Raw genomic sequence first — 25733 nt, 5'->3', positions numbered from 1 at the left:
TCAGCAGAATTTGTAAAAAAACAACTTAAGGATTTGAGCCTGAAAGTAAACAAAACCATCCAGCCTGTATTTACCAGCAGAAAAATTGAACAGGAACTGAAAGTGAAAGAGGCAAAGCCGCCGATCATAAATCAGCAGTGTGTTGTATATAAATTTCAATGTGACCTTTGTGATGAAGGTTATGTAGGCTACACACGCGGACATTTACACAATCGTGTAAAGGGACATAAGCAACAGTCCTCGGCTATTGCCAGACACTATAAGAACGCACACGGGTCGATCCCTCGGGACCTGCTTAAACGCTTTGAGGTGCTCAAAAAATGTAAAAACAAATTTGATTGCTTAGTGTTTGAAATGTTATTTATAAGAACACTTAAGCCTAGCCTCAATGTGCAATCGGATTCCATTCGTGCTAAAGTATTCTTATAGCCAATTTCGCACGTGCTTATTATGTTAATTCTTAGCGTCAATCGTTTTTAATACTGTAATTTTAGCATCATAGAACATTTTTACCTTGATAATGGAGTGATGTCTACTCCGAAACGTCGGTTTAACTTGTTATCTCTAACTTTTATAGTTTTATGTTTTAAGAAATCTCTTTTAATACGATTTTTAGAAAAGTACTTTATGCTTTTTGTTGCAAGTCATCTTTCGAATTCTCTAGTAATATTTGGGGAATTGAGTGGCTGCTTGTCCATTGGGCAAGTGTTCTGAGAGAATTGGACAGAGAGAGTCTTTACTGAGACTAAACAAAACCACGGCAGGGGGGATGGGGGGGGGGGGGGGTAAACAAAAGGATCCCATCCAAACTAACCACAGCAAGTTCTAAACTGATCAAAAATCGACACATGGAAGGAAGAAGGACAACATGATCTAAGAATGCATGCAATTGGAAAGACAAGGTTCCAAAAAAAACAAATTAGAGAATTGAGTGGATGCTTCTCCATTGGGCAAGTGATCTAAGACAGTTGCTTGCCTGAGTTTGAAATTTTCTAATGTCCCAGATGACCAAATGGGATTGAAGATTTCTGGTCAAAATTTAATAATTTTCAATTTTAACCACCATCGTTCAAGGTGACAATTGTTGAACTTTGACAAGAACTCTTCACAAACACTGTAAGCCAATACCCCTCTATAATATGCGACAGATTTTTTTAAATGGTTACTGCCTTTGTTTTGAAGCAGTGAAACTCTTTTTTTTTATATCTGTCACTACTTCGCAGCTGGTTAAATTCAAAAATTGCAGCCTCTAAGGTCTTTTTCCTTTGCACTTGCAGTTCATTCTTCTTGTCTGCCCTCATGACAACTTTAGTAAGTATAAGAAATCAAATTTGATGTTAAAATCTTTACCTTTTGTTTTTAAAACATACACTAAGAATAAACTGATAATTATTTATATGAAAACAAAGTTGTTTCTGGTGTTTGTCCTTGAGCTATAGTGGTTACTACTGAGCTAAAAATTGTTGAAACAATTAGACTAATTAAGAATTATCAGCTAACAGTGAATTGTTTGTTTTTGATGTTGCAGTATAAAGAACTTATCTGTTAATAAACAGCTTTTGTTATTCAAATGTGCTGGGGACCCTTTATATTTCCGCAGTCAGTGATGCTCTAGTTGGCAAATTAACAATGTTAGGTCACAGCAACGATCTTTGCTATTAATTTTAATAGTTATACCTGAACTTTTAAGTTCATTTGTTACGTCCATCCCTTGATCATTGGCTTTGCTATCATTTTGTTTTTAGATTATAGCCAAGCTTGAACCTTATATTTATCAATTGCCACACCAGCTCCTCGTTTGGGTAAGTACTATTTTTTTGATGACCTACATGTATACATGTGCATGGTTGGCGCGATGGCCTCATGGTTAGTGTGCTTGACTCCGGATCGAGTAGTCTGGGTTTGGGTCCTTGCCGGGGACATTACGTTGTGTTCTTGGGTAAGACACTTTACTCTCTCCACCCAGGTGTATAAATGGGTACCAGCAAATTTAATGCTGGGGATAACCCTGCGATGTACTGGCATCCCATCCAGGGAGGGAGTAGAAATACTCCTAGTCGCTTTGACATGCTACAGAAACCGGAGATAAGCGCTGGCCTGATGGGCCTTCTAGGCCTGTAGCAGACTTTACCTTTCATGTATACAACTCCACAATTTATTACTTAAAGGCCCACTTTCAACCAACAGGCTTTTCGACTGTTTGTTTTTGTTATATGGAAATTCGCATTGCTTATCATAGTGATCTGATTGGATGAATTTCAGCTTTGGCGGGATTTTCATGTGTATGAAAATTGTTTCACGGCACGCAGTGCCTGTAGGGTGAACGTGGGCCTTTGAAGGGCATAACTTAGTACATTTATTGCCTTCAACTCTTGTGCATTTCCTTGGTGTCACTTTTTTATTAGGTAAGTTTCATTTGACTCTGTTTCGAAATAATAGTAAACGGGAAACCCTCTGGATTTCTCATTTCAGGCAAATTTTGCTACAGTACCTGTAAGAAGTTGCTCACGTGCCATAGATAGTTTAGTTTAAAAATGTAATGACCCAAAAAACTTCCTATAGTGGATATCAGGGTGCTAAAACATTGTTTGTTGCAGTTTTAATCTTGGGGGATTTGGAGCAACTAGGAAATGATAAAAAAAAACACTAATTCTTATTTCTGATGACGTTGCTATAATAGTACTAAATTTAGAACATTCAATGTACGTCTTGGATCTTCTCAGGCAACTCAAGGTGTTCTTTTTGTTGTGGGGACTGTGGGAATCAAGTTTGCTACGGCAAAAATGCTTGGGATTGCTGATGACGTAAGTTAACCATACGTTTATGCCGAGTTGAAGCAGATATTTTGTGACTGTTGGAACCAATTTTGCTTTTGTTTTCAAATTCTAGGTTTCTGTTCAAGGATCTTTCTTTCATGCACATGAAGTAACTAAATTGATGTCTAAGGAGAATACGGCTCAGTTCATGAGAGGATGAACTTTGAACTTTTAATGATAACGTTCGACGGTGTGGATCTATAGCTCAGAGAGTTTTGTACGGTACAGGCAATACCATATGACAGATAATTGCCAACGAGTCAGGCCTTCTGAAGACAGAAGGCCTGGCGAGGCGGCAGCTTATAGAGCCGCGAGAAGATTTTTAGGCGGACGAAATCTCAGAAGCGCTTCAAATTTGAGTGTAATGTAGACCAAAAGCTGTAATGTAGACCAAAGCAATGAAATGTTGACGGTAGCGATAACCAATGAGAGTTAAGCACGAGTACGCCGCGTGATGTTTGCAGCCGCCAGGCGCCAGATCACGCAAGCTTGGCTCGTTGGCACTTTAGCGACAGCTATAACTAGTATACTAGTTATAGCTAAAAATCTTCTCGCGGCTCTATAAGCTGCCGCCTCGCCAGGCCTTCTGTCTTCAGAAGGCCTGACTCGTTGGCAATGAAAAGCCACTTACGACCTATCCTAGCAAAATCTATGGCGTATTTATGGCAAATATTGCATATCTAACAACAGCGAATAGATATATGGTACAGCTCACCGGGAATTATTCTTATTCAGTTCGTAAACATCCCACGTAACTATTTGCGAGATTATCAAAAAGAAAATATGAAGACGTTATTTGAGCTTGATTTCAGCAATAACTTGAACGAAACAGATCGAAATGCCAATATTTTGCCACTTCTTCGAGTTTCTGCTAAAGGAATGAAACCACGTGCATAAAATCGTATTTATTGCGATTCGACCTTTTTCAGACAATCGTGGTCAAAAGTTGTTGGGAAGGTTGCGCGCATCAGCTCACTTCACACCTAATTAGATTTTTCTAACTATTTAGGAAATACCGTGCTCTTGTGGCCCCCTCCCCCATATTCAATGTTGGAGTTCTTCAGGTAACAAAAGTCACCCTTTTTTTCCCTGGAAAATCCAACATTGAAAAGGGGGAGGGGGGTATCTGTAAAATGAAGTTACCTTCCCAACACTTTTGTCCATGATTGTCTGAAAACAACTGTAAACAGTTTTTGGCGTATAACACAAAATTTACGGAAGATATGCAGTTGTTATTCTCCATAATTACGGTTCCATGGATTATCTTTATTGTCGTTGTTTTTGGGCACCATTCTCAGAACATGGAATTTGCTAAAGCCACCTATGTGCTCAGTCCGAGGAATGGTTTTCCGTGACACAATATTGCGTTACAACGGTATCTTAGGACCGGTACAACAATGCGCATTGAAAGTCCTTTGTCCGTAAAATTGCCGTTCTGTTTCATGAAGTTCACCACTTAAAAACGTATTGCAGCGTAAATTCGGTATCTAGAGGCACAATTCCTGCAAAATATACAAAATAGTTAGAAGACAAGTGACCTGTAATGGTCGACGTATTGTTCTTTGTGTTACTCCCACAATGGTAATATAGCAAAGGTTTTTTTTGCCTAATTCAAACCTCACCAAGACATGTAAACCATGTGTTTGGAACTGAAAATTGGTTGTTGTACTATTTTTTTTCCCGGTTTATTAAGTAAATGCATTTTTAGATGGCCTTCAGGTGATGTGGCGAGAGTGAATGGCGACCTATTGACGTATAATGAACACTTACCACGCGTATGATTTCCCGATAACACTTAAAAGTTACATATGTAAGGCTCTAAATTCTTGGCGTTTCGTGAATACGAAGTTCCTTAGAGTTTGACATCACAAGAAACAAAGTATAAAACGTTAATAATCAAAACGAACAAGAAATGTTGCATTTGTATGTCATTCTGCGTAAAAAGTTACATCTTGTTAATTCGTCTTCTTGCCGTATGTTAATAAATGACTACAGAACGGTGTTTCACACAGTACTCCACAAGTATGTGGGAATTTTCGAGGCCAGTGCGGTACGTTTCGATACAACTTGAATGATTATGGATAGAATTTAATACTGCAAAGTAACTGATTGTGAATTTGACCCTTGGAATAAAGAAATGCCTTCATTTTGAACAGTACTCCCTTCTATTGCGGGAACTTAAAAGATTAATTGAGTAATAAGTTCTCATTTATATTCGTTCGATGGAGTACTGTGTAAATAGTGTTTAAAACCAAACTTTACAGTTTGCAATCCTATGAAAAACAAAGTTTGGATTACAATGGTCATTACAAAGCGCTTAGTTGAACCCAAAGACGAACAAAATAGCGACATTTTTCTCAGAATGTATGGAGTTCTGTTGAGGAGAACTGTGTAGTATTGACTATATGACTGTAACCTGATCCTCGAGGCTACACACAGGGTTCAATAATTGCCAACGAGTCAGGCCTTCTGAAGACAGAAGGCCTGGCGAGGCGGCAGCTTATAGAGCCGCGAGAAGATTTTTAGGCGGACGAAATCTCAGAAGCGCTTCAAATTTGAGTGTAATGTAGACCAAAAGCTGTAATGTAGACCAAAGCGATGAAATGTTGACCGTAGCGATAACCAATGAGAGTGCCGCACGAGTACGCCGCGTGATGTTTGCAGCCGCCAGATCACGCAAGCTTGGCTCGTTGGCACTTTAGCGACAGCTATAACTAGTAATGTATGCAAACTCCAAGAAAGATTTATTTATTCTTAGGTGGTCTAATGGCTTCTGGCAAATGAGATAGCCAAATGTTTAACAGTGCTTTTTTTGTTTCTTTATATTAAGGCACACATAGCAAGTATCTTGCGCTCCAAGTTCACCAACTTCAGGAACTTCGATACATCTTTGTATACATGCGCACCGGAATTTGACTTTTTGGATCAAGAGGTGAGTGTCCTCGAATAACAAATTGCAGCTAGTTGAGTTAGCTGTAGCTCTTCGCAGTTGAAGTCAATATATTGTGTATTCTCGTCGAAGACCAGTGAGCAGATACATCTACGGTCGCATAGGGCTGAAAATTCACGAGCGATGTCGATAGGCGGGATAGGAATAGGTGGCTTGGATTTTACATCGTCGACACCCCTTGCTGAATGACGTACATAACAGATATCTCAGTAACTTAGAACTCAGAAGAGCTACTCCCAAAATGTAGCTTTTTCCAATAGGGCATGGGGAAGAGTTAGGCCAGCACCATTTTAAGGCCTGTGCAACTGCAGTCTAGGCCAAGGTACCTTGAGGGATTTAAAAACAGGCAAGGCTGGCTGTTTAAAGGTAGATTACGTTATAGCAGACACTACACTGTACGTCCAGAGGTAGTGAGTTCCAGACTTAAATTGTTGGAAAAAAAGAGTTACTAAAGGCTATGATACTTGGTTGGGTTGCTGGTAACATATAAATTGATGTCTTCTGGTTGTTTGGTCTGTCTCTAGAAATTCCCCCACCATGTTTTCAGCGATTGTGAGGAGGAGTATACTGTCTAATTGCTGAGAATGCTAAAAATCTTTAGAAGTCTCTGGAAATATCTGGAAGTAAAAAAACCGAGAAATGCCATACTTGACGAGTTTTTGTTCGAAAAACCTGTTTTTAGACTTTGTGAGAAGTTTTAATTTAGGGCCATTTCGTTGTGGGAGAAAGTCTCACACAAAATTCTGAGATAACATGTGCTCTGATTGGTCAATTTTGCATTTACATTTAGCCCATGTTCTGCTGGCTATGCTGACAAGAAATGACGTGTGCTCTATTGTATGCAAAATGAGCACGCTTTTCTCACAGCTTGCAACCGCTGGTAATTCGGGATGCACGCAGGCGGTTTCTAAGCACGAGAGAAGCGTGAAATACTCCAGCTTTTTAAAGGCAGCTTAATAGTATCTTTTTTTCCTTTTAATCAGACTCCAGGAAAATTGACCAAGACCTTGGTCTTGCCCGCTGCTGTTGTTTCTATGAGTACTGTTATCATGAAGGTAAATAATACAGATGTATACTATCAGCAGCCCATTACCCGTATCTCAGTTCCTTACAGCACTGTACGTATGGTACTCTTGAGTCAACCCTATCGTGTGTCTTTTATAGTTAGAACAGCTATATTTTGAAAAACCTTCGTATTTTGGGTGTGTTGTATGTAATGTAATCGATGCCTGACCATAGGTCTCTTATGATTGGCTATTGTGAAACACCCAAAAGATACGGGACAGAGTTGATTCAGAGGATGTAGACTCCGGGTAATGGGCTTATTTTAAAATTTCGTTTGTCTCATTTTGACCAACAATTTTTTTTTCAACTTGGTTCACTGCAAAATTAATAGGGACTTTAAGCAAGGACGACGACGACGGCTAAGAGAACGCCACATAACAATAGGTTTAATTAGCAAAAACAATAGTTCTGCACGCCCTGCAAGTGCGCTTTACATTTTGATACATTTCTTCATCGTTCTCGTCTTCACAACGACGTGAAATGATCAAATTTGAGGTCATGTGGAGGACGAGAGCACTTGACGATGAGTTTTCAGTTTTCTCTCTGAATATCTACACCGTTCTTACCAATTTTATTATTGGAATGTGGACTCATATTCGCCCTTCCGAGCAACTTGGAGTAATCGCATAATTATTACAATAACAGGAAATAATATTTTCATTGAACAAAGCTACAATCTTGGACAAAACTTCACATGCACTCACAAACAAAGGTTATTCGTCATCCCCACCCCTCTCCCCCCCCCCATACCAATGTTGATAATGTGGTGAGGAATACTGTGCAAGCCTTTAGTCGTTTCTAAACCAAGATTGGATTAGGGGGAGGGAGTGGGGGGGAGGGGGGGTCAGTATGGAGAAGTTAATCTTCTATTTTACAGGCAAATTAACGAATGGTCAAATTATAGTGGTGTGTCACATTTTCGCAACGAGTTCTGTCCGAGATTGCACTCCATTGCGGCGCAATTTTTTGCCTGCAATTTGCACTTTTCTGATAATTTTTTTCCGAATACAAACAAAGGAATTTTAAAAAGGTGACCAATATGGAATAATTTGTATGATCTCTTTTTCTTACACACAAAAGGTAGAAAAAATTTGCTGATTGCCAGTAGAACAACCTAACTGATTAAAATTGAAAGAAATTTCCAAATTAAGCGGAAAGTCTGTACAAAAATGAGCTTCATTTTGCTTAATTTTTGTTCCATTGAAAATTATTTTGGTTCTTTATGATGTTTCCAGGTTCTTAGAAACGAATGGAAGACTTGGAACACTTCCAGACGCATGCCGACTAAAGCTAAATTATCGGACTCCGAATCGGATGTGGATGAAAGGGAGGATTACAGGTAGGAACCAGGAAAGTCCAGGAGACCATGACTGGAAGCTGACTACTTCATCGTATTTGTGGAACTGCGTTTTCACAGATGGAGTTATTTTTAGATTGATTTTGCCGGGAGACCAGACCAGCTAATCACAAGTCTTGCATGAGAAATTGTTACCCATAGGATTGAGAATGGTCTCTTGTGCAAGCCAAATGTTATTTAAGAACTCGTCTAAAAATAGCTTGATATGTGAAAGTGCCATTACATAGACCTAGTAATGGAGTTGCAAGCTCCTTCCTGGCTATGGGCTCCTGGTAGGAACCGACTAGCCAAAGGTTGCCTGTATTGTTGATATTAAAAACTGAAGAACACAGGAAGCGGGTCTTCTTTTCACGAGCGATGCAAACATAAACACAAGCAACATGTAGAAGCGAGTTCCTTTTGTTATGACGAAAGACTAATTGACGACAAATTAATAAATCTGTGAATGTTTCCTGCGCTGGTTTGCTTTGCCAGGTATAGCCTCAACTGACAATCGTATAGCACATAGCTTAATGGTGGTCATGTGGTTATGCTGATTTCCCCCGGGAACAAAGCTCTATTTGTATGCATTTAGTCTCGTTTGTTTCGAGGAAAAACAACATGGATGCAGATCACACGAAAAATAGGCCTTTTGCCATGCTGGAGGGCAAGCTCATTATTATTTCCCCACTGGAACATTAAAACAAAGGCAAGTCAGGTCTCTTTGTTTTAATGTCCCAGTGGGGGAATAATAATGAGCTTTGCCCTCCAGCATGGCGGATTTTGTACCATGTGATCATTAGTTGCAAAAGGCTTATTATGATGGTTAACGCTAATTTCCATCCCTCAAACTGACATTGGACATTTCGTAACAATTACATGACGCAATATCCCATGTTAATATTGACAAGCTTACCGCTCTAAAAAGAATGAAAACAGGCAGAATTACAGCTTTAGTTCAACAAGAAATAGCGTTTCTAAGCTATGCCGCGCTGATCTACAGTATTTAGGTCTAAAAACCCCGTTGAAGACGGTTAACTTTCAATTTGTTTTGCTGGGTACTACTATTTCAATACTATAAAAAATTCGATTTTCCGGGAGGTTGTCTGGTTAGTCTAGTGGATATCCGAAACTGCAAGGTGAAGCCATTGATCCGGGTTCAACTCTTTGCCTCTTATTGTGAATCTTCTCAGCTTGTTTAAAATCTTTGTTTCGTTGAAGTAGATTTGAAGTCTAAAGTAGACTGTAAGTCGTATAAGTTGAATAAAAAGGGAAATGTCAGCTTGAGGGATGGAAAGAAGTGATGACCTATTATGATGACGCCGCTTGACTACAAGTACCAGAATCCTTCAGGTTTTGCTTGTCGCATGCTAATTAGAGCTATTGTTATTTTTACCCCACTGGGAAAAACAAAATTTAAATAAGAAAAGAAAAACTAACTGAATCTGGTAGTTGTAGTCGAATGACGCTATCGTGAAAGTTGCCTATTGCTGTGTATTCAGTGACCTGATAGCAAATCTGAAGGAACTTCGTTATGATACAACCCTCACTGCTTTTCTTGTGGAAGTCACGCCTTTTGTTACTGCTTAAATAACGTTCGCAATTTCAATGATCCAAAAGTCCAAAGCCCAAGTTACCTTTCTGGTTTTCCTTTCGTTACTGCTCAAGTAACGTTTACAACTGCGATGATTAAAAAATCTTGACATGAAAGTCACGCCGTTCTTTTCTGACTAGTTTGCATTTTCTTGAGAAGAGCATTGACAGTTGTCTCTTGAATTGGTTATTTTGATACGTGTTTTTTTTTTTTTTTCATTTTCAGGGCAGAAGTTAATTTGAAACCTTATGCAGAGGTAACACCGGATTTACGTTTTTTTTTTCACGTGATCTTGTTAATACCTCCTTGAAATCAGATTTAAGAGTTTTCAAAAGAGACAGTGAACGATGATTGAAAGTCGTTAAGTGCGCACAGTTCTGTCAAGTAAAAGGTTTACTCCCATATCCGCATTTCTGTCAGTATGAGAGAGAGAACAATATGACCTTATTATCGATGGAAACTACTATCGTAATTAACAAAATAACTTTAACCGTTGGCAAGAAGGCTGGTAAAAATCCATTCAACGAACAGCGACTTTGGTAATTATGTCCTACCTAGTTTGGGATACACCTCAGGTTCCGGCGCAATTTTCCAGCTCCTAGATAGCTTGCAATTGATTGCTCAATTGCAAGGCAGTGTGCAGCCCAAACGCGGCGTCATAAGTTCGATTCTCGTTCCAGATAGTTTACGTCTTTTTTTGCAACTGCGCATGATTAAAGCCATGCGATTCAAGATAATGCATCCTGCCCACCCTTTGCAATGTTTCTGGCTTAGCAGTGCCTTCTACAAAACTTAAATGAACAACAGTGAATCGGGGAAGGGAGCCTATTTGTTTTTTTGCACAACGTTTTTTCTCGGCCATCCTATGACGTCGGTAAACGCTTTTTTTTCACACAAGATATCTCAACATTTTTGCAACTGGTTCTAGGATGTGCAGTTATTTTGATAAAACGTAATTCTATTGTGTGCGATGCTCATCAGTTGAGGGCGCATTAAATAGATACAAGCTCTTTTTTTCTTTTCATTCTCAGCATTTCTACCATGTACTGCAATCATTAGCGTTTGTTGCTATGGCAGTTATCATCATGCGATTGAAACTTTTTGGTACGCCAGCGCTGTGTGTTATGGCTTCACTCTTAGCTTCTAGACAGGTACTCTGCGTTTATTTGTTTTTTATACTGAATGGTTAGCCGATTTTTGTCAATTTTGCGAAAACCGTGCAAGCAAGCGGCAAAGCCGCGAAGGAAGGGGAGGGGTCTACTCTCCGCTCGGAGCAGGGAAGAGAATCAACAAATTCAGGCAAGCGTATGTCGCATGTAGAGGCAGGATATCACTCACGGGACACTTGAATGGGACACTTGCAAGTTAAAGTTTTACCCCGGGAAGCGTGAAGTTTGAAGCTCCTTTACTGTTAATTTCTTTGTTACGAGTGCAATCGTCGTACGTTCACGGATTTGTTCCGTTCCAACGTAACCTGTTGAATTTCTGGATGGCTTTGTGTTCTCCTTCAAGGAGCTTTTTGTGAACGCTCCAGTTTTCCCCTTTCACAAAATGCAATATTTGAATTTTATTTCATTCGTGATTTACCTTCTTCGCAAGAGAAGAGCATTTTTCAGTGTTGTTGTGTAAGCCTTAGACTTAAATAAAATGATGACTTTGTGGCTTACAAACTCATACTGGCACCGAGCAGTCTTCTAACACACTTTGCTATATCATCGAAATGTCGTCACACCAGCAAGGATTGAGGACTGGCCTCTGTTTCTTGGAGAAACTAGGTTAAAAAGTTATTTTAGCTAGGAGAAATGTAAGCACTGAATTGCGTGTTCTTGTCTTGTAGCTTACAGTTATTCTTGCGGACGAATATTCTACTGTTGTGTTCCTTATTTCGCATTTTCTTCGTTTGTTTTTTTAGTTATTTTCTTCAGTTTGTGATAAGAAGAAACATCAAGCAGCTGTTATTATGCTGATAGCTGCTATGTCAGTACAAGGACTCGTCAACCTTAAAGGGCAGTTTGTAAGTACTGTATGAGCCTGCGCGGATTTAACACTCCGTAGACTCGGTAATGCAAAGTTGCTTTCCATCAAATTCACCGGGACTTGTTAATACTGCTGTCGCACTCCCGAGTTTTGTGTGACTTCAACACACATCGCCTTTGTAAGTCAGGAATTGGTCGGATCATTGTCAGTAACTGACGTATTTTTACCCTAGAAGATAAGATTGCGTGTACATTCTGAAGTTTTTGTGATAGGTAGTAATGAACTGTGTGCAGTTTTGCAGCAGGAGGCACCCCTGAGTAGGGCAGGGGTGTGCTCTCTCACCCCCTCCCCCCACCTTCCACTTCCCGCTTGCATTCAATGTTGTTTCCGCTGCTTCCCTTGGAATTCACTCTGTCACTTGGAAGGTGCCATTCTTGGACGCAACCCCCAGCTTAGCTTTTGTTTATTTTTTTGTCTGTTTCTGTCCGACAGGGGTTTGGCCGAAGCGCTCCACAACAATTAGCAATGAAGAACACGCATTTCAAAAATAGTTCGTTTCTTGTTTGCCCATACTCATGGATATTGCGCAAATTTCAACCCCAGCCTTCGTGAATTGTCTGCGGGCTTTCGTGTAGTATTATAAATCCATTACTATTACCAACTTCCTAAACCGGACACCTGGAGGGTTGACTGTAGCTCTTAATCCTTGTGTTGTTTTATATTCAGGCTACACAGGGAGAATACAATAACCCGGAACAAGAGGAACTGGTGAGAAACCAAAAATCTACAGTCAGGGAAAAAAATTGTTGAGATACTCCCCGAAAAGAGTTGCTTGCGTCCTCTGCGCAAATTCGTTTTGTTCGTTCCGCCACCTCCCTCCCCTTTTCATTAATGCAACCGTGTAAAAGTGGTGAGGGGGAAGACCTCCGGTGTTGGTGGTTCATCTCACAGAATTGCGAACCTCCACGAGACTGATGTGATACGTGTAGTATATAAATCCCATTACTGTTACCATTAACAAAATTCTACAGGGGAGGGGGTGGTCATTGATGTACAGTACCAGTCATTTAACAACGCTTTCGTGCTCTGTAGGGGTTATGTTTCCTGAGATGTATCAACACTTAAGTCGATGAAAGTAGGGTCGATTACCGATTAGCCACGAATACCTTAACGCAAACGAAACGTCATTTAACATGAACTTGCCGCGATCGACCGTAACTATACGTGCAACGTTCGGCCAAGAATCCACATCCGTTGACATCTTTTAATCTCTTTGAATACCAACTCTTACTTAGAGTTCGAGATGTAGATTTACCGATTTTTTGCCGTTTGAAAAATGACCTACGACAGGAATTTCAAAACTTTGACCGCTTGCTTGTCATATGGACTTTTGAAATGTGCGCTTAGTTCGGGGAGACTGGCCCCGGGGCGAGTGACTACTTGATTTCGTACCAGGTTTACGTGATACCTACGTCACGGTTTCATGTCATGTTTACTTGAAAGCACACTTGACGTTGATTAAATACGTGCCATTTTGGATTGACAAAATTTACGCACACGCTACCCGTTCCAGTCCACCCAGAGGTCAAGTTTATACCGAAGCGAGTGGCTGTTCGTCATTTAAACGACTCGTACCGGAGCGAAATTCTCGCTCTGGTGCAACAACTAGGGTGAACTCACGCCAGTATGACTCGTTCCGGTGTGACATTTTCTGGCGGTAAAGGAATACAGAGCCACGAGAGAGTACTGGAGCTAACTCGCGTCGGTACGAAAGTCACCTCGGTATCATGTTAACACCACCCAGAAGACTGTTTATCAGCGCTTCAGCGATATTTCGAGTGACTTCACCCATTGCCGTTTATTTCCAGGCTAGATCCCTGCGGAGTCAGTGGCTTTCGTTGTTAGTTGGCAAATTTGAATCAAAAGAAATTTGACGGCCATGTATTTAAACAGTGAACATTGCTCTTTGAAATACGTGTCCAAAACATGCTGTTCATTTAATAATAGGCCTTTGTCGATATATTAAATCTCAGCTCGAAAGAGAGGTGTAGAGGACGAAGACAAAGGGAAGTGGATGATGTGTAAATATTTTTCACATTCATTCCAACGTGTTTCTATTGTTTTTATCCTCACTGCCTCACTATCAAGTTGAATATTGATATTTCGAAAACGGCCTAAGAGCGTTTTCAATCACGTGACCAGCAGCCATATTGGATTACTGAAACATAAGAAAAATATAAAAATAGAGTTCAATTCCCGGAGGATTAGTTTGGTACACCATCACGGCCGCCATTTCTTTGTTTTGGATTACCAACATGGCCGCTGTGACGTCACGTGAAAACGCTCTATTTGTGCGGACTCGTGGCTCAGTTGATGAAGCATTGCAACGACATCGCAGAGGTCATGGGTTCGAATCCAGTTGAAGCCGCCTGAAATTTTCAGGTGTCTGTGACAGACAGTTGCTCAAATTGTCCAGATATGTGCGAGGATCACTTCTATCTTCCATCTATAACCCACACAAAGAGAAAATGAGGGGACAGAGAGGGAGGCTCAGGGCGTTGGCCGGGATATGTCATGTCCACGAAAGTTATTTTTAGACGAGCGGAAGTCTTTGCTCCAGCGGAAGTCTGTCTTCCGAGAAGTCCGCATGCAGTCTTCCCTCGCTCACAGGTTCTTAGTGAAAAGAGAAAATGGCGGCACACGTGGAAGGCTGATTAATATTTATTTTCTTTCAAACATCAGACCGTGGTTGGCCTGCTTGCGGACGTCTCGGAAGACAGACTTCCGCTAGAAGAAAGACTTCCGCTCGTCTAAAAATAACTTTCGTGGACATGACATATCCCAAGGGCTGGACCGGGAGCCTCCCTCTCTGTCCCCTCATTTTCTCTTGCCCACACTTGAGATATACATGTACTTCATTCATTTAATAATTTGGTAACCTTGACCGGCTGCTGGTCATTCAGACACTCTGTTGACTAAAATGATGCACCCGAGTTTTTGAAGCTGTTGTTGGGGATATCTGGTCATTTTATTTTTCTCTTCAGGTCGAGTGGATCAACGCAAAAACTCCAAAGAGTGAGTCCACCCATTGTCGTAAAGTCCCTTTGATTTTATTCCAGGAATCAAATGCCTCTTAACCGACACATAGATCGACGGGTTATCGTCATGATTTTGCTCGGTATTAGAACATCTTTCTCTTGTCTGATGCTGTTACGTACGTTTGGATGTATTCTTTCCTTTGAAATAATTTTTTTTTGTATATAATATAGACCGAATGCATAAATGGTGACTAATAAATTGTTTTTTGTTCATGTGCTAATCAGACCAACTAGCCTCGTTCTAAAGTAACATTTCTTTTGTATTTTGTCCGTGGGTCTAATAAGCACAAAAACAAAATAATATTTTTATGACCGCCATTTATGCATTCGGTCAGAAAGCCATAATTCAGAAGTGTAGATCCTTCTCATTTGGCCTTGGTTCACTGTTATCTCTAAATTTAGAATACGGATCCCTCCAAATTCTAGCCAATCAGATTAGGCCTGATGACCACAACGCCTCTGATTGGCCTGCAACCAAATAGCCGCACGAGGGATTGCGCGTGCGTAATGCAAAATCGTGGAGCGTGCAGGGAATACAATACCGCCACGTTTTGTTCCCGCAAAACTCATCTAGCAGTAGCCGTTCTAAGAACAAATAATACTGAAAAACTGATAGATTGAATTCCATCGCAGATCGAGACCTCTGGTAATATTTAAGTGACTGTATGTATTGAGTTTTGTAGAATAAAGAAAATGTTCACATATTTGAACTGCGGAAATTGAAATTGGGATAGAGGTCGAACTCACAAGTGACCAGCCCCAAGATGGCTTGATATCTCATATGGTAGAGTAAGTGCAGTCGCACGGTCATGGGTTCGAGCCATGGGTTCCATTGATTTAAAGCAGTTGAGAGAAATGAATATCAAACCAGAAATTGAGAAACACGTTCACACGATGCATGGAGAAATTCCCCTTTCCGAAAAATTTGATTGTTTTTGCATTGTGCCGAACGACGGTTTTTTATTTTAATCCATATTGATCGACGACGCCACAGGTGTCTTTGTCCTATCAGAACCGCTTCCGTCGATTTTAGTTAGTTAGGCCAGTTATTTCGCTGTCGTGTACTCACGGCTTTGTTGAACCGAAAGAACGCTTCGATTCTTCTCTTTTAGTTGTGTTGAGACCGGCTTTTTTTCTCTGGTTTTCAAACGCGACATACATCGGTTTAGCGTATTTGTCCTGGTTGAGCTGTATATTTTGGATATGCCGTGATTTAAGAATCATTAGTTGTTTCATTTTATGTTTTTGTTCACCAGGTTCCGTGTTTGCAGGAGCCATGCCAACTATGGCTACCGTCAAACTGTGTACAGGAAGAGCGATAGTCAATCATCCCCACTATGAAGACGTTGGGATAAGGTAACACATTTTTCCGATGCTCGAGGGTGGGTCCTTTGCGCACCGCTTGGCTGTGATTGTCGCGTTCATCGCATTAGGGAGTTTACGATGGACGACCTTAGACAGCAATGACCAGAACCAGGTTGCTGACCAGCGGTTTTCGTTAAAACAATGGTTTGCTGGGGGTGCTCAGTCTCGCGGGCTCAGAAAACCTGGTTGTGGCCATTGTTATTTAAGGTTTTTCGTTTAAGATCTACGGCGGCGACGTCGACGAAAACTTACCTCAAAATAGAACTTTGCACTAGCGTAAGTCTTAAACGATATTAGGGAGCTTAAGCACGCACGTTTTTGAGACGTGGACGGCAACCGGAAGTGAGTTATTTTCCCTTATAACTTGCTTTCGCACAACCACATTTACAATGCTAAGTATCTTTTCTCCGTTAGAGATGATTAATACAAAAATCTGGGAGACACCACTCTCCTGGCACGCAAAATTTTCTCTCCCGGTTGCCGTCCGGGTCTCAAAAACGCGCGTGCTTAAGCGCCCTATTTCATCTCGTTCACGTCGCACAATGCTGGAGAAGAACTGAGCTATGAAGCCACACACCTGCTCTCAACTGAGTGGCTTCATAGCTCAGTTGGAAGGTCATTGCACCGGCATCGCAGAGGTCCGAGGTTCGAATCCCTTTGAAGCCACCTGGATTTTTCCGGTGTTTAGAAGAGACAATTAACAATCTCGACCCCAGAGCTTTACTCTTTTGCGCACGGCTCCTGGGAACCCAGAAACAAAGTGTGTTCTCATTGGGTTTTGTGAAGGACAATCAAAAGCGTCTCTAATTGTTGCAATCTTGTTAGCACGAGGAGTGAGCAGGCGCCGTAAGATTCAAATATTCAATTGTTGGCTATAAGAACCGTATGGCGCATGCTCTCCTACATAGCGTTTCCCAGAGCCTTGGGTCGTGCGTAGACATGAGGTCCGAGGCTCTGGTGGCGAGAATGAGACAATTAATTAAATTTTCAGTTAAGTGCGAGGAGCATTTCTTTCTGTCGTCTGTAACCTGCACTCAAATATATACATTTCTTTAACAATAGAGACTGCTAGTATGAACTGATAATCAGCTTCATAAAAAAAGGTTAATCCTGAGACTTTAAATCTATAGAGCGTTTTCACATGACGTCACGGCGGCCATGTTGGTGTTCCAAAACAAAGGAATGGCGGTCATGATGGTGTGACAAACTAATCCTCCGGGAATAAAACTCTATTTTTATGCTAATACTTTCTTTTGTTTCAGTAATACAATATAGCTGCCGACCACGTGAGTGAAAACGCTCTATTAACATTGAAATCTGGAAACGATCTAAATTATACAGTTGATTTATAGTCACAAGCATATTTACGAAAGAAATAGCAAATAGCTTGGACTTCGTAAAGGGTTGGATTTATTATATGCGAGTAAATAATTAAAGGCTCTACAAGAGCGTCGAGGGACAGTGAGAACTTTATCGCTGCGTACAAACGTTCCTAGAAAACCTTATTTTTTCGCGTTGATGTTTTGCAGCGGATGGCAAAGAACCATCAAAATTTACGACCACGTTCTGAGAATGGAAAGCTATTGTTTTTTTTAAAAAAATTGTAATATGCAGATAGTTTCTTCGCCTCTGCTTGAGTTCTCTGTTGACTTGGCGGAGGAAAGTTCAAATTTATCGTCAGTCTTTTTCTTTTTATTCTGTGCAAGTTATAATGTGAAGCAGTCCGTCACCCTTGTTGACTTTAATCCAGAAACGCGCCAAACTATGTGCACGCCCAGTTTTGATATTCAACACCGAGTGTTTCGTTAAATCTAAGCATTTGCTACCTATTTCGAACAATAAGGAAATATTAGGGTTAACGAATGGGCCATTTCCGAGTTGCTGTTTGTCTCCGTTTCAAAGCGAGTCCTGGTGCAAAACCATTCAAATGGAAATGAGTTGCATATTTTCATGCAAATCAAACTCATTATCATTTGAATGGTTGAGCACCAAGACTCGTTTTGAACCAGAGGCAAACAGCAACACGGAAATGGCCTATTGGGACCTTTAGATATCGGAGGACGAGAACGACTACGACTTTGAGTTTTCTGTTCTGAGCATGCGCATTTCGAAAAACGTCGGCCTCCAAACCTTATACGCATGTTCAGTACGGAAAACTCGTACTCGTAGTCGTCGTCGTACTCCGATCTAAAGGATAAATTCCGCCGCTTAGTTTTACTTGAGGGGTAGGGTTTACGGGACACTTTGTGATTTCAGTTGTCTCTGACGCGAATTAAAGTTAAAGTTGGGGAGAAGCGGAGAATTCGTGACCTTTATCAAGATAGTCGTGCAGCTAATTTACGCTATAGGTCTTCATGAGTGGCCTGTTAGTGAGGGACGTCGTTTTCTTATTACAGGGAACGAACGCACAAAGTCTACCAGATCTTCAGTCGGAAGCCTCCTGCTGTTGTATGGGAGACACTGAATTCAATGCAAGTTACACATGTGGTTATTGACACACAGTGGTGTCGGGGAAGACCCAAGTAAGTCAAGCCTGGGTTTAACCCTCCCCCCTCACTCCTCATTCCCCCCCCCCCCCCTATAGTAAACTAGAGCTATAAGGTGTTAGCCAGAGTAAAAATGTACAAGTGTCATTTTTTGGGGGGGGGGGGGGGGGGTGAAGGCTTTAACGTAGACGGAAGGGAGCGAAGCCCTCATATTTGGCCCTATTCCGATAAACATTGTATGAGATCTATGGTTAGTTCTGTGTCATACTGCGTGGTTATTTCAAAGACGACACTTTATTGGTCAGTTACTGCCGGAAATATGTGTACCGCGCGGTCATGAGATGAAACCAAACTTCGAAGCATGGGCGCAATCAAAAAATAAGGTTAAGATGGGTCTCAGGCATTCGTTCTCTCAGCTCACATTCTCTTGTTGTGAACCCTTCATTCCATTAGCGTTGCCGCTACCACACTTCCATGGCTGTGTCATTACTGCTGCTATGGTGATGGTTTGAACAAAAAATTAAGGAATCACATTGAATGGAATAAAAGAAGATCAAATAACATGTTTCTTTTTGGTGGGAGGGGAAAACTGGACTGCCCAGAGGAAAATCTCGGAGAAGTGCAGAGAGCCAACAAACTTAACTCACGAAGGCGTTTAGCCCAGTTCTCGAACCAGAGCCACCTTAATGGAATGCATGGGATTGCTCTCTCCACTGCGCCAACCCTGCTCCCTCAAAGGATTTTTTGACACTGTTTTGAGTTCATAACCAAGCGAAGTACGATCATCCGGGTCACCCGGGTGAGTGTAGTCCTGAGGAGGACTGTTTAGGATGGTATTGACTGACCTTTCGACAACCTGCGCGGTCATCTTCTGAGTCAAATAATTTATGTAACGTCTGTGAATGGTATAAACATTCTGATCGTTGATGTTTAGTCGTGATGTTGTTGGTCTACTGTCACTTAAGCCTAGATGTCATTGGCTGTGAAGACCGTAAACAGTGATTGGTGACTGTTTTTTATTCCTCCTTAGGCCTGGGTGCGGTATGGTTGACATTTGGGACCTGGAAGATAAGGAAAACAGGAATCGACCGAGCTGTTGTCACGCCTTAGAAAAAGATTCAAGACCGTTTAAAATGATTTTCAATAACGAGAAATACTATGTATTTAAACTTCATTAAAATTAACTTGCATGGAAAATACTTTGATTTCACATTTTAGCAAAGACAGTGGTTGGAGAATGTATATCAATTATCCTCATAGTTCTTCGCAAAGTGCGTGGAGTTTGGTAATTCCACATTAAATTAAAATTAATTTTAACTAGACGCCTCGTGAACATAAACTGGGTTGACTTTGGTACGTGTTTGTCCTCTTCAAATTTTCGTATTCATTCCCAAACACCCTAACAAATTACCATTCCCAGAAACGAAACACTATATAGTTTTCAAATTGCTTCTTGTTTGTAAGTAATTGTGGCATAAATTAAATTTGGTCAAAAAACTCACCTAAATAAATGCGCAGTAGATAAGCTTAAAGAAGTATTGTCATCGTTATGAAAACTGCTCCCATATAAAATTTCAACCTATGTATGTTAATATTTACACCACGCGATGAATCCACAAAGGCAGATGAATCTCACAAAAACCTTTTCCAGCCAAAAAATGTTATTGAAACAAACAACATATCGTTTGCTATTAGAGGCAAAGAAACCTTCCTATTTCATTCCGTGCGTGGAAACAAGCAACATACTCCGTGTCAAAAACCATACGCAACTACATGTGAGTGTGAAGAGTTGAGTGCAAATGAATATAAATAGCCAGACAACAAACATCGGACGTGAATGAACACAGATGCATTCAAGGTGTTCAATTCCTTTAATGAGTTTGTTAAACCCATATCCAACCAGACAAGTTACCACAGAATTTGCCATTTGGTTTCAGCGTTGTACATAACATCACAGTCAATAAAATATTTAGAAATACAGATCACTGCTCGACGTCCGATCGAAAGATTTGTCGAAGTACATTATTCGTCACTTTGAAAATTCCCAATGTTCAATTTTCATCGCTTGTGTTTATCGAATTGTCGTTCCATTCATGAACTCCATAAGGCTATATTTTGATCCAATAAACACTATTCACGTTACATCGACTCCGCCGCCATGGCAGGTTAATTAAGAATTCTACTCTGTCCACCGGATAAAATCTACGCATTTCTACTACCCCTTGAAACCTACCAAACATACGCGCAGAAGACTCTAAGCACAAAGGCAATGCTTACCAGGGGAGTGACAGGAAACACCCTATTGCGCAACTTTTCCGATTTCCGACACGGTTGGGGGGGAGGGGGGGGGACGGAAAAATGCGACGCGGATTTCGACTGGATTGCCACATAGCAACATAGTAAGAACGGAGAAATTCGACCCAATCCTACACTGGTTTGCCATATGGCAACCCAGCAATAAAGTGTTAATTAACCCTTTCATCGCCGAGGGCTTCCCCATTGACGAGTAAAATCTATAAGTGTCATTGGCATTAATGGCGGTTAAAGGGTGAAACATGACAGAAGAAATTTCTTCGATACCAGCCTTTCTTAATTTCCAGTCCACTTACAAGAGTGAGCTTGCAAGGAAATGTGGGTTGAGTTGTCATCGGACACCTCAATAAGACGTACACTGATATGTCCAGAAATTCACGTAATTAGATGCACGAGGATTTCAATAAGCGTCATCAAGTGACCCCTTGCTCTTTTCTCCATGCAACTACAACATCACTGGTGTCTCGGAATGCAGACAATTACCATCACAAAGTGTTCCTCTGCTCCTCGTGTAAGGATAAACTCCTGCATTTAGCCTGACTATAACCTTTACCCTAAGTTTAATGTTAGAAATAGGTAGGAAATGCTTAGACTTGAAGGGACGCTTCGTGTTAGAGGTCAAAATTGGGCGTGCATCTATTTGCAAGCATTTCTGGACACAATTGAAATTTTCGTGTTTCACTCCCCATCGATGAAGCACTGAGCACACTTTTCGTAGAAACTACAGTAACCCCTTCACTCGCCTCGTTGATTACTCTAAAGGCGCCCCCAAACGAGGAAACATTTTTTCCCGAAATGTTTCCTCGGCGCGCAAACGAGGAAACATTTGATGAGGAAGCAAAATGTTTAACTTTTTTTTGTTTCTCGCGGGAAGCGAATTTTGCTTCCGCAACAAATGTTTCCTGGGACAGTAAACGGGGAAACATTTGCATTTCGCAACATTGTTTCCTCGTTTGCGGGCGTCTTAAGAGGTGGACAGGCGTTAATGGACTCTAAAAGGTGGTGGTAAAAGGCACACCTGTGATAGCTACTACAATACTACAAAGGTGTTTAAATTACTTTTATGGATCTGAAACGCTCTACGTTTTAAAAAATAAGAAGTCTTAACAACCAGACTTTTATGATACTGACTAAGGGTCCCTCAAGTCGACTTGAATTTTCTTCGCGATCTCGTTAAGATCTTGCTGGTCCTTGAAACAGGGGCGGTAACTTTCAACGTCATCGGTGTGGAAGGCGAGTAACGCTGGCGTGAGCTCCTCTTAAGAGGGCCCGGGGTTGTGTCCCCCAGAAATTTGTTTCCCATTTTTCCCTCTAAAACGCCATTTCCAACATTCCTGAGACTTGAAAAGCGTCGCCAAGTCATGAAAAACAGCAGTCGCAAGATGTACATTATCTTTTCATAACTTGACAAGCACTCACTTGGTAGAAGTTGAACAACTACGTAAAAAACAATTTGTTCCATTATTTTAATGAAGAATCAAACAATAATGAGAAAAAAATGGATCCTTTTATGTTTGAAAGGCCTTTTGAGGTTTTGCAAAGGCTCTCTCTTTCAAGATTCTTACCGTGAAGGTGCTTATTACCTCAACAAACCTTTCCCCTATATTTATTCTCCGAAAATTTGAAAAGCACGTTAAAGTGGTACTATGATCAAGAAATCAACCTTTTTTCCTTTGGATTTCAAAACTACGTTAACTAAACATTAAGTGACGAACGTTTTAAGTCTTAATTTCAAAAAGACACTTGTTTATTTTAACTGGAATTTCCTATTTTGTGATCCTCCATTGCTAACTTTAAAATCTTGAGAGAGCTGGATCGAGAAGAAATGACGTCAAAGACTCGCTAGTTTAAGAATGCAATGCGTTTGTACGCGACTGAATTAATATGCAGTATGGGAGTTTCAGGCTTTCAGATTTTTAAACTCGTGCTTTGCATACATAATAAACTGCGTTTACACGCTGAATTTTTAAGCTGTTGAGTTAATGACGTCATTTTCCCCCAGATCCAACCCTCTGAGGTCCAGTCGGTCAGTTTTGAACGTGAGTTATGGCGGAACGTGAAATGCAAAACTTACACTCAAAGTAAACAGCCTTTGGATAAAACTGAAGGACTGGAGACATGGCTCTCTTTGGTCTAACCGTCCACCACAAGTTTGCAAGAGATTATGCCTTTTTCGGGGACAAATATTTTATTTATGGTCTGTTTTATATTTTTTCTACTCGAAGTAAACAGTTTTGTGAAAGCTTCAGTTGAACCTGGCGCTCTTCCTTTGTTATATCCGTCTAAACTTCTGCTTGCAGTTTACCCGACGCAGGAGACGCAGGAACCAATAATCTATTTGTTTGGCATGTGATTATAAGTGCACGTAAGATGTTGAACAGGTGGTGTTTAATGACAGAGAAATCGAATGATGGCGGATACAAACACGCAACAAGACAAGCAACTTGACATTGCTTTGTTGTTAAGACCTTTAAATCGATATCTATGAACGAAGTGATAAATGAAATGAATCATATAGTGAACTGAATGAAATCAAGTAAAGCTATGATCCTCGCAGCTATGGACGCAATTTTAGCAACTGCGTAGAGAAGCCTGGAAAGTTCAGGACTTTAACGGGGTTTGAACCTGTGACCTCGCCATGCCAGTGCGACGCTCTAACCAACTCAGCTATGAAGCCACTGTCGTTGGGAGCTGGTCATTTAAGGGTTCTAATTTTCCCGTGAGGAATGATTTCGTATCCGCAGTTCAGTATATGATTCATTTCATATATGAAATCATTCCTCACGGGAAAATTAGAACCCACAAATGACCAGCTCCCAACTTCAGTGCCTTCATAGGTCAGTTGGTTAGAGCGTCGCACCGCTATCGCGAGGTCACGGGTTCAAACCCCGTTGTAGTCCTGAAATTTTCAGGCTTTTCAACACATTTGCTAAAATTGCGTCCATAACTACGAGGATCATGCTTTTCTTGACCTTTACATCTTTCAGAAGAACAATATTCCTATAATCCCCCCTTTCACTTGTAAACAGAGGCCCTTTATCAGTCCTGGGCATAGGCTGACTCGATCATTGAAGTTCCCTCAAAGGATAGCGTGTAAACGTCGATTTAAGGAGTGACTTGTGGTCTCAATTTTCACCCTGGCAAAAAATTCAGTTAAAAAGCTCTCGTACAAAACTGTATACGTTCAGAAGAAGAAAAATACTCAATTGATGTTAATAGTGGTTATGTCAATATAACGTCTTTGTTATGCATGGCCTACGCAGCGTTTAGGGAAGGAATGTTCTCTTTCCAAAAACATAATTCATTCAGAGGGAAATTTTTCCATCCCATGTAGGACTTCTTAAAATATCAAAAAGAGAATACCTTGTCATAATACGAGTAATATTACCCAAGACAAAACCCATTGAGGTAATCTTACCGACAAACTGGGCCAATTTGCTAGCGGTACTAGAAGGATACTGAGAACGAATTGAATCAATAACCTGTACGACACTGAGAATCCTAACTGAAGGAATGGAAATAGTGTGAATAGCTAAATCAATAGACTACCAAAGAAGTTGGTTGCCAAATCGATTTACTATCATTGGGCAGGAAACCCGAACGCTGAAGCGAATTCTTAACAAATAACAAAGCAGCTTCACAGCGAGCGAAATCACAGGCAGAACCAATCCCGTCGTCAAGGTAAACTGTTATTCTCATAGCATGACTTCTCCAATACCTGACGAGAACACGAACAACCTTAGTAAAAATATAAGGAGCTGAGGATAGCCCAAAAGGGAAAACTGTAAACACAAAAAACTTCCTTACGCCATGAACAACCCAAGAAAACCCTAAAAAAGTTTGATGTTCCTGCAAAATATCAATATTATGGTGGTAGCCAGATTTGAGATCAAATTTAAACATTAGATGATCAAAAGGAAGATAAACACAAGCGTTTCTAATATCCTCGAACTTATACTTTTCTTTCCAAATATGTTTATTGACATGCTTGAGGAATAAAATCAACCTCTTCTTGCTGCCACTCTGTACGGAAACAGACAAAGGATTGACAACATGAGGAGGGCTAGATACTTGAACAACTGAACCTGACAAAAAAGCTCTTGAATAGCCTCCAAAACAAATCAGCGTGCATAAGTGCTGAATGGTTATTGTCGAAAAGCGCATTCGGAGGAAATAATTACACGGAGAATGAAATCATTCGCACCAAACGCATCCGCCCAAAAAGCAAAATGAGCTTTAAGCCTACCCTTAACCGATTGGATGCTATTGGGAGAATTCCAGCAGTACTTTCCATATTATTGCAAAACACGTTGACATCTCCATTGCTGTTGGAGATACAAAGAGTGCAATTTCTATTATTGTATTATTGTTAACTAGATAAGTTGAGTTGCAGTATAGTACTTAAGAATAAAAAAAATTACAACTACTGTTGGGTATTTTGGAACTCTGATACAAATCTGCAAACTATGTACTACATTGACTGTCTCATTGGCATTTGGCGATAGCTATTACTAGTTTAACGGTGCATTATTCAACTTTCCTTTACGAACCTTCCCTTTATGTAACCCTACATTTTCGCACATAAATCAACAAAACCACCAACAATTTCAGTTAAAAATCATTTTAATTTACAAACTACCAATTGCTATAATTATATTTAATTATTGTTCTTTATTTCACCAAAGCTCTTCCCTCCTCCCCCCCTCCAAAAAAAAGTCCTCTTACTAGAGCAC

The 25733-nt window shown here is 40.6% G+C and overlaps 1 protein-coding gene across 1 annotated transcript; it reads left to right on the top strand.

Moving 5' to 3' along the window:
• Nucleotides 1-1281: 1281 nt before the first annotated feature.
• On the top strand, nt 1282-20219 carry LOC138054163 (protein C-mannosyl-transferase DPY19L1-like). Its single transcript, XM_068900660.1, has 14 exons — nt 1282-1311; nt 1746-1802; nt 2724-2804; nt 5647-5748; nt 6750-6821; nt 8067-8170; nt 9987-10017; nt 10793-10912; nt 11674-11775; nt 12465-12506; nt 14783-14813; nt 16093-16192; nt 18598-18723; nt 19718-20219. Exons 1-14 carry the CDS (start codon nt 1300-1302, stop codon nt 19863-19865), a joined length of 1128 nt encoding a protein of 375 aa, XP_068756761.1. The 5' UTR covers nt 1282-1299; the 3' UTR covers nt 19866-20219.
• The last annotated feature ends 5514 nt before the right edge of the window (nt 20220-25733 follow it).

The sequence above is a fragment of the Montipora capricornis genome, chromosome 1 (genome assembly GCF_036669925.1).
Source record: "Montipora capricornis isolate CH-2021 chromosome 1, ASM3666992v2, whole genome shotgun sequence".
Lineage (NCBI taxonomy): Eukaryota > Metazoa > Cnidaria > Anthozoa > Scleractinia > Acroporidae > Montipora > Montipora capricornis.
This window is presented reverse-complemented; position numbering and strand designations above follow the sequence as displayed.

Bases quoted from the DNA above. Each gene is read 5' to 3' on its own strand.
- LOC138054163 (XM_068900660.1), top strand. The intron at 1,803-2,723 runs GTAAGTACTATT...GGATCTTCTCAG, and splicing joins CACACCAGCTCCTCGTTTGG to GCAACTCAAGGTGTTCTTTT. The intron at 2,805-5,646 runs GTAAGTTAACCA...CTTTATATTAAG, and splicing joins TGCTTGGGATTGCTGATGAC to GCACACATAGCAAGTATCTT.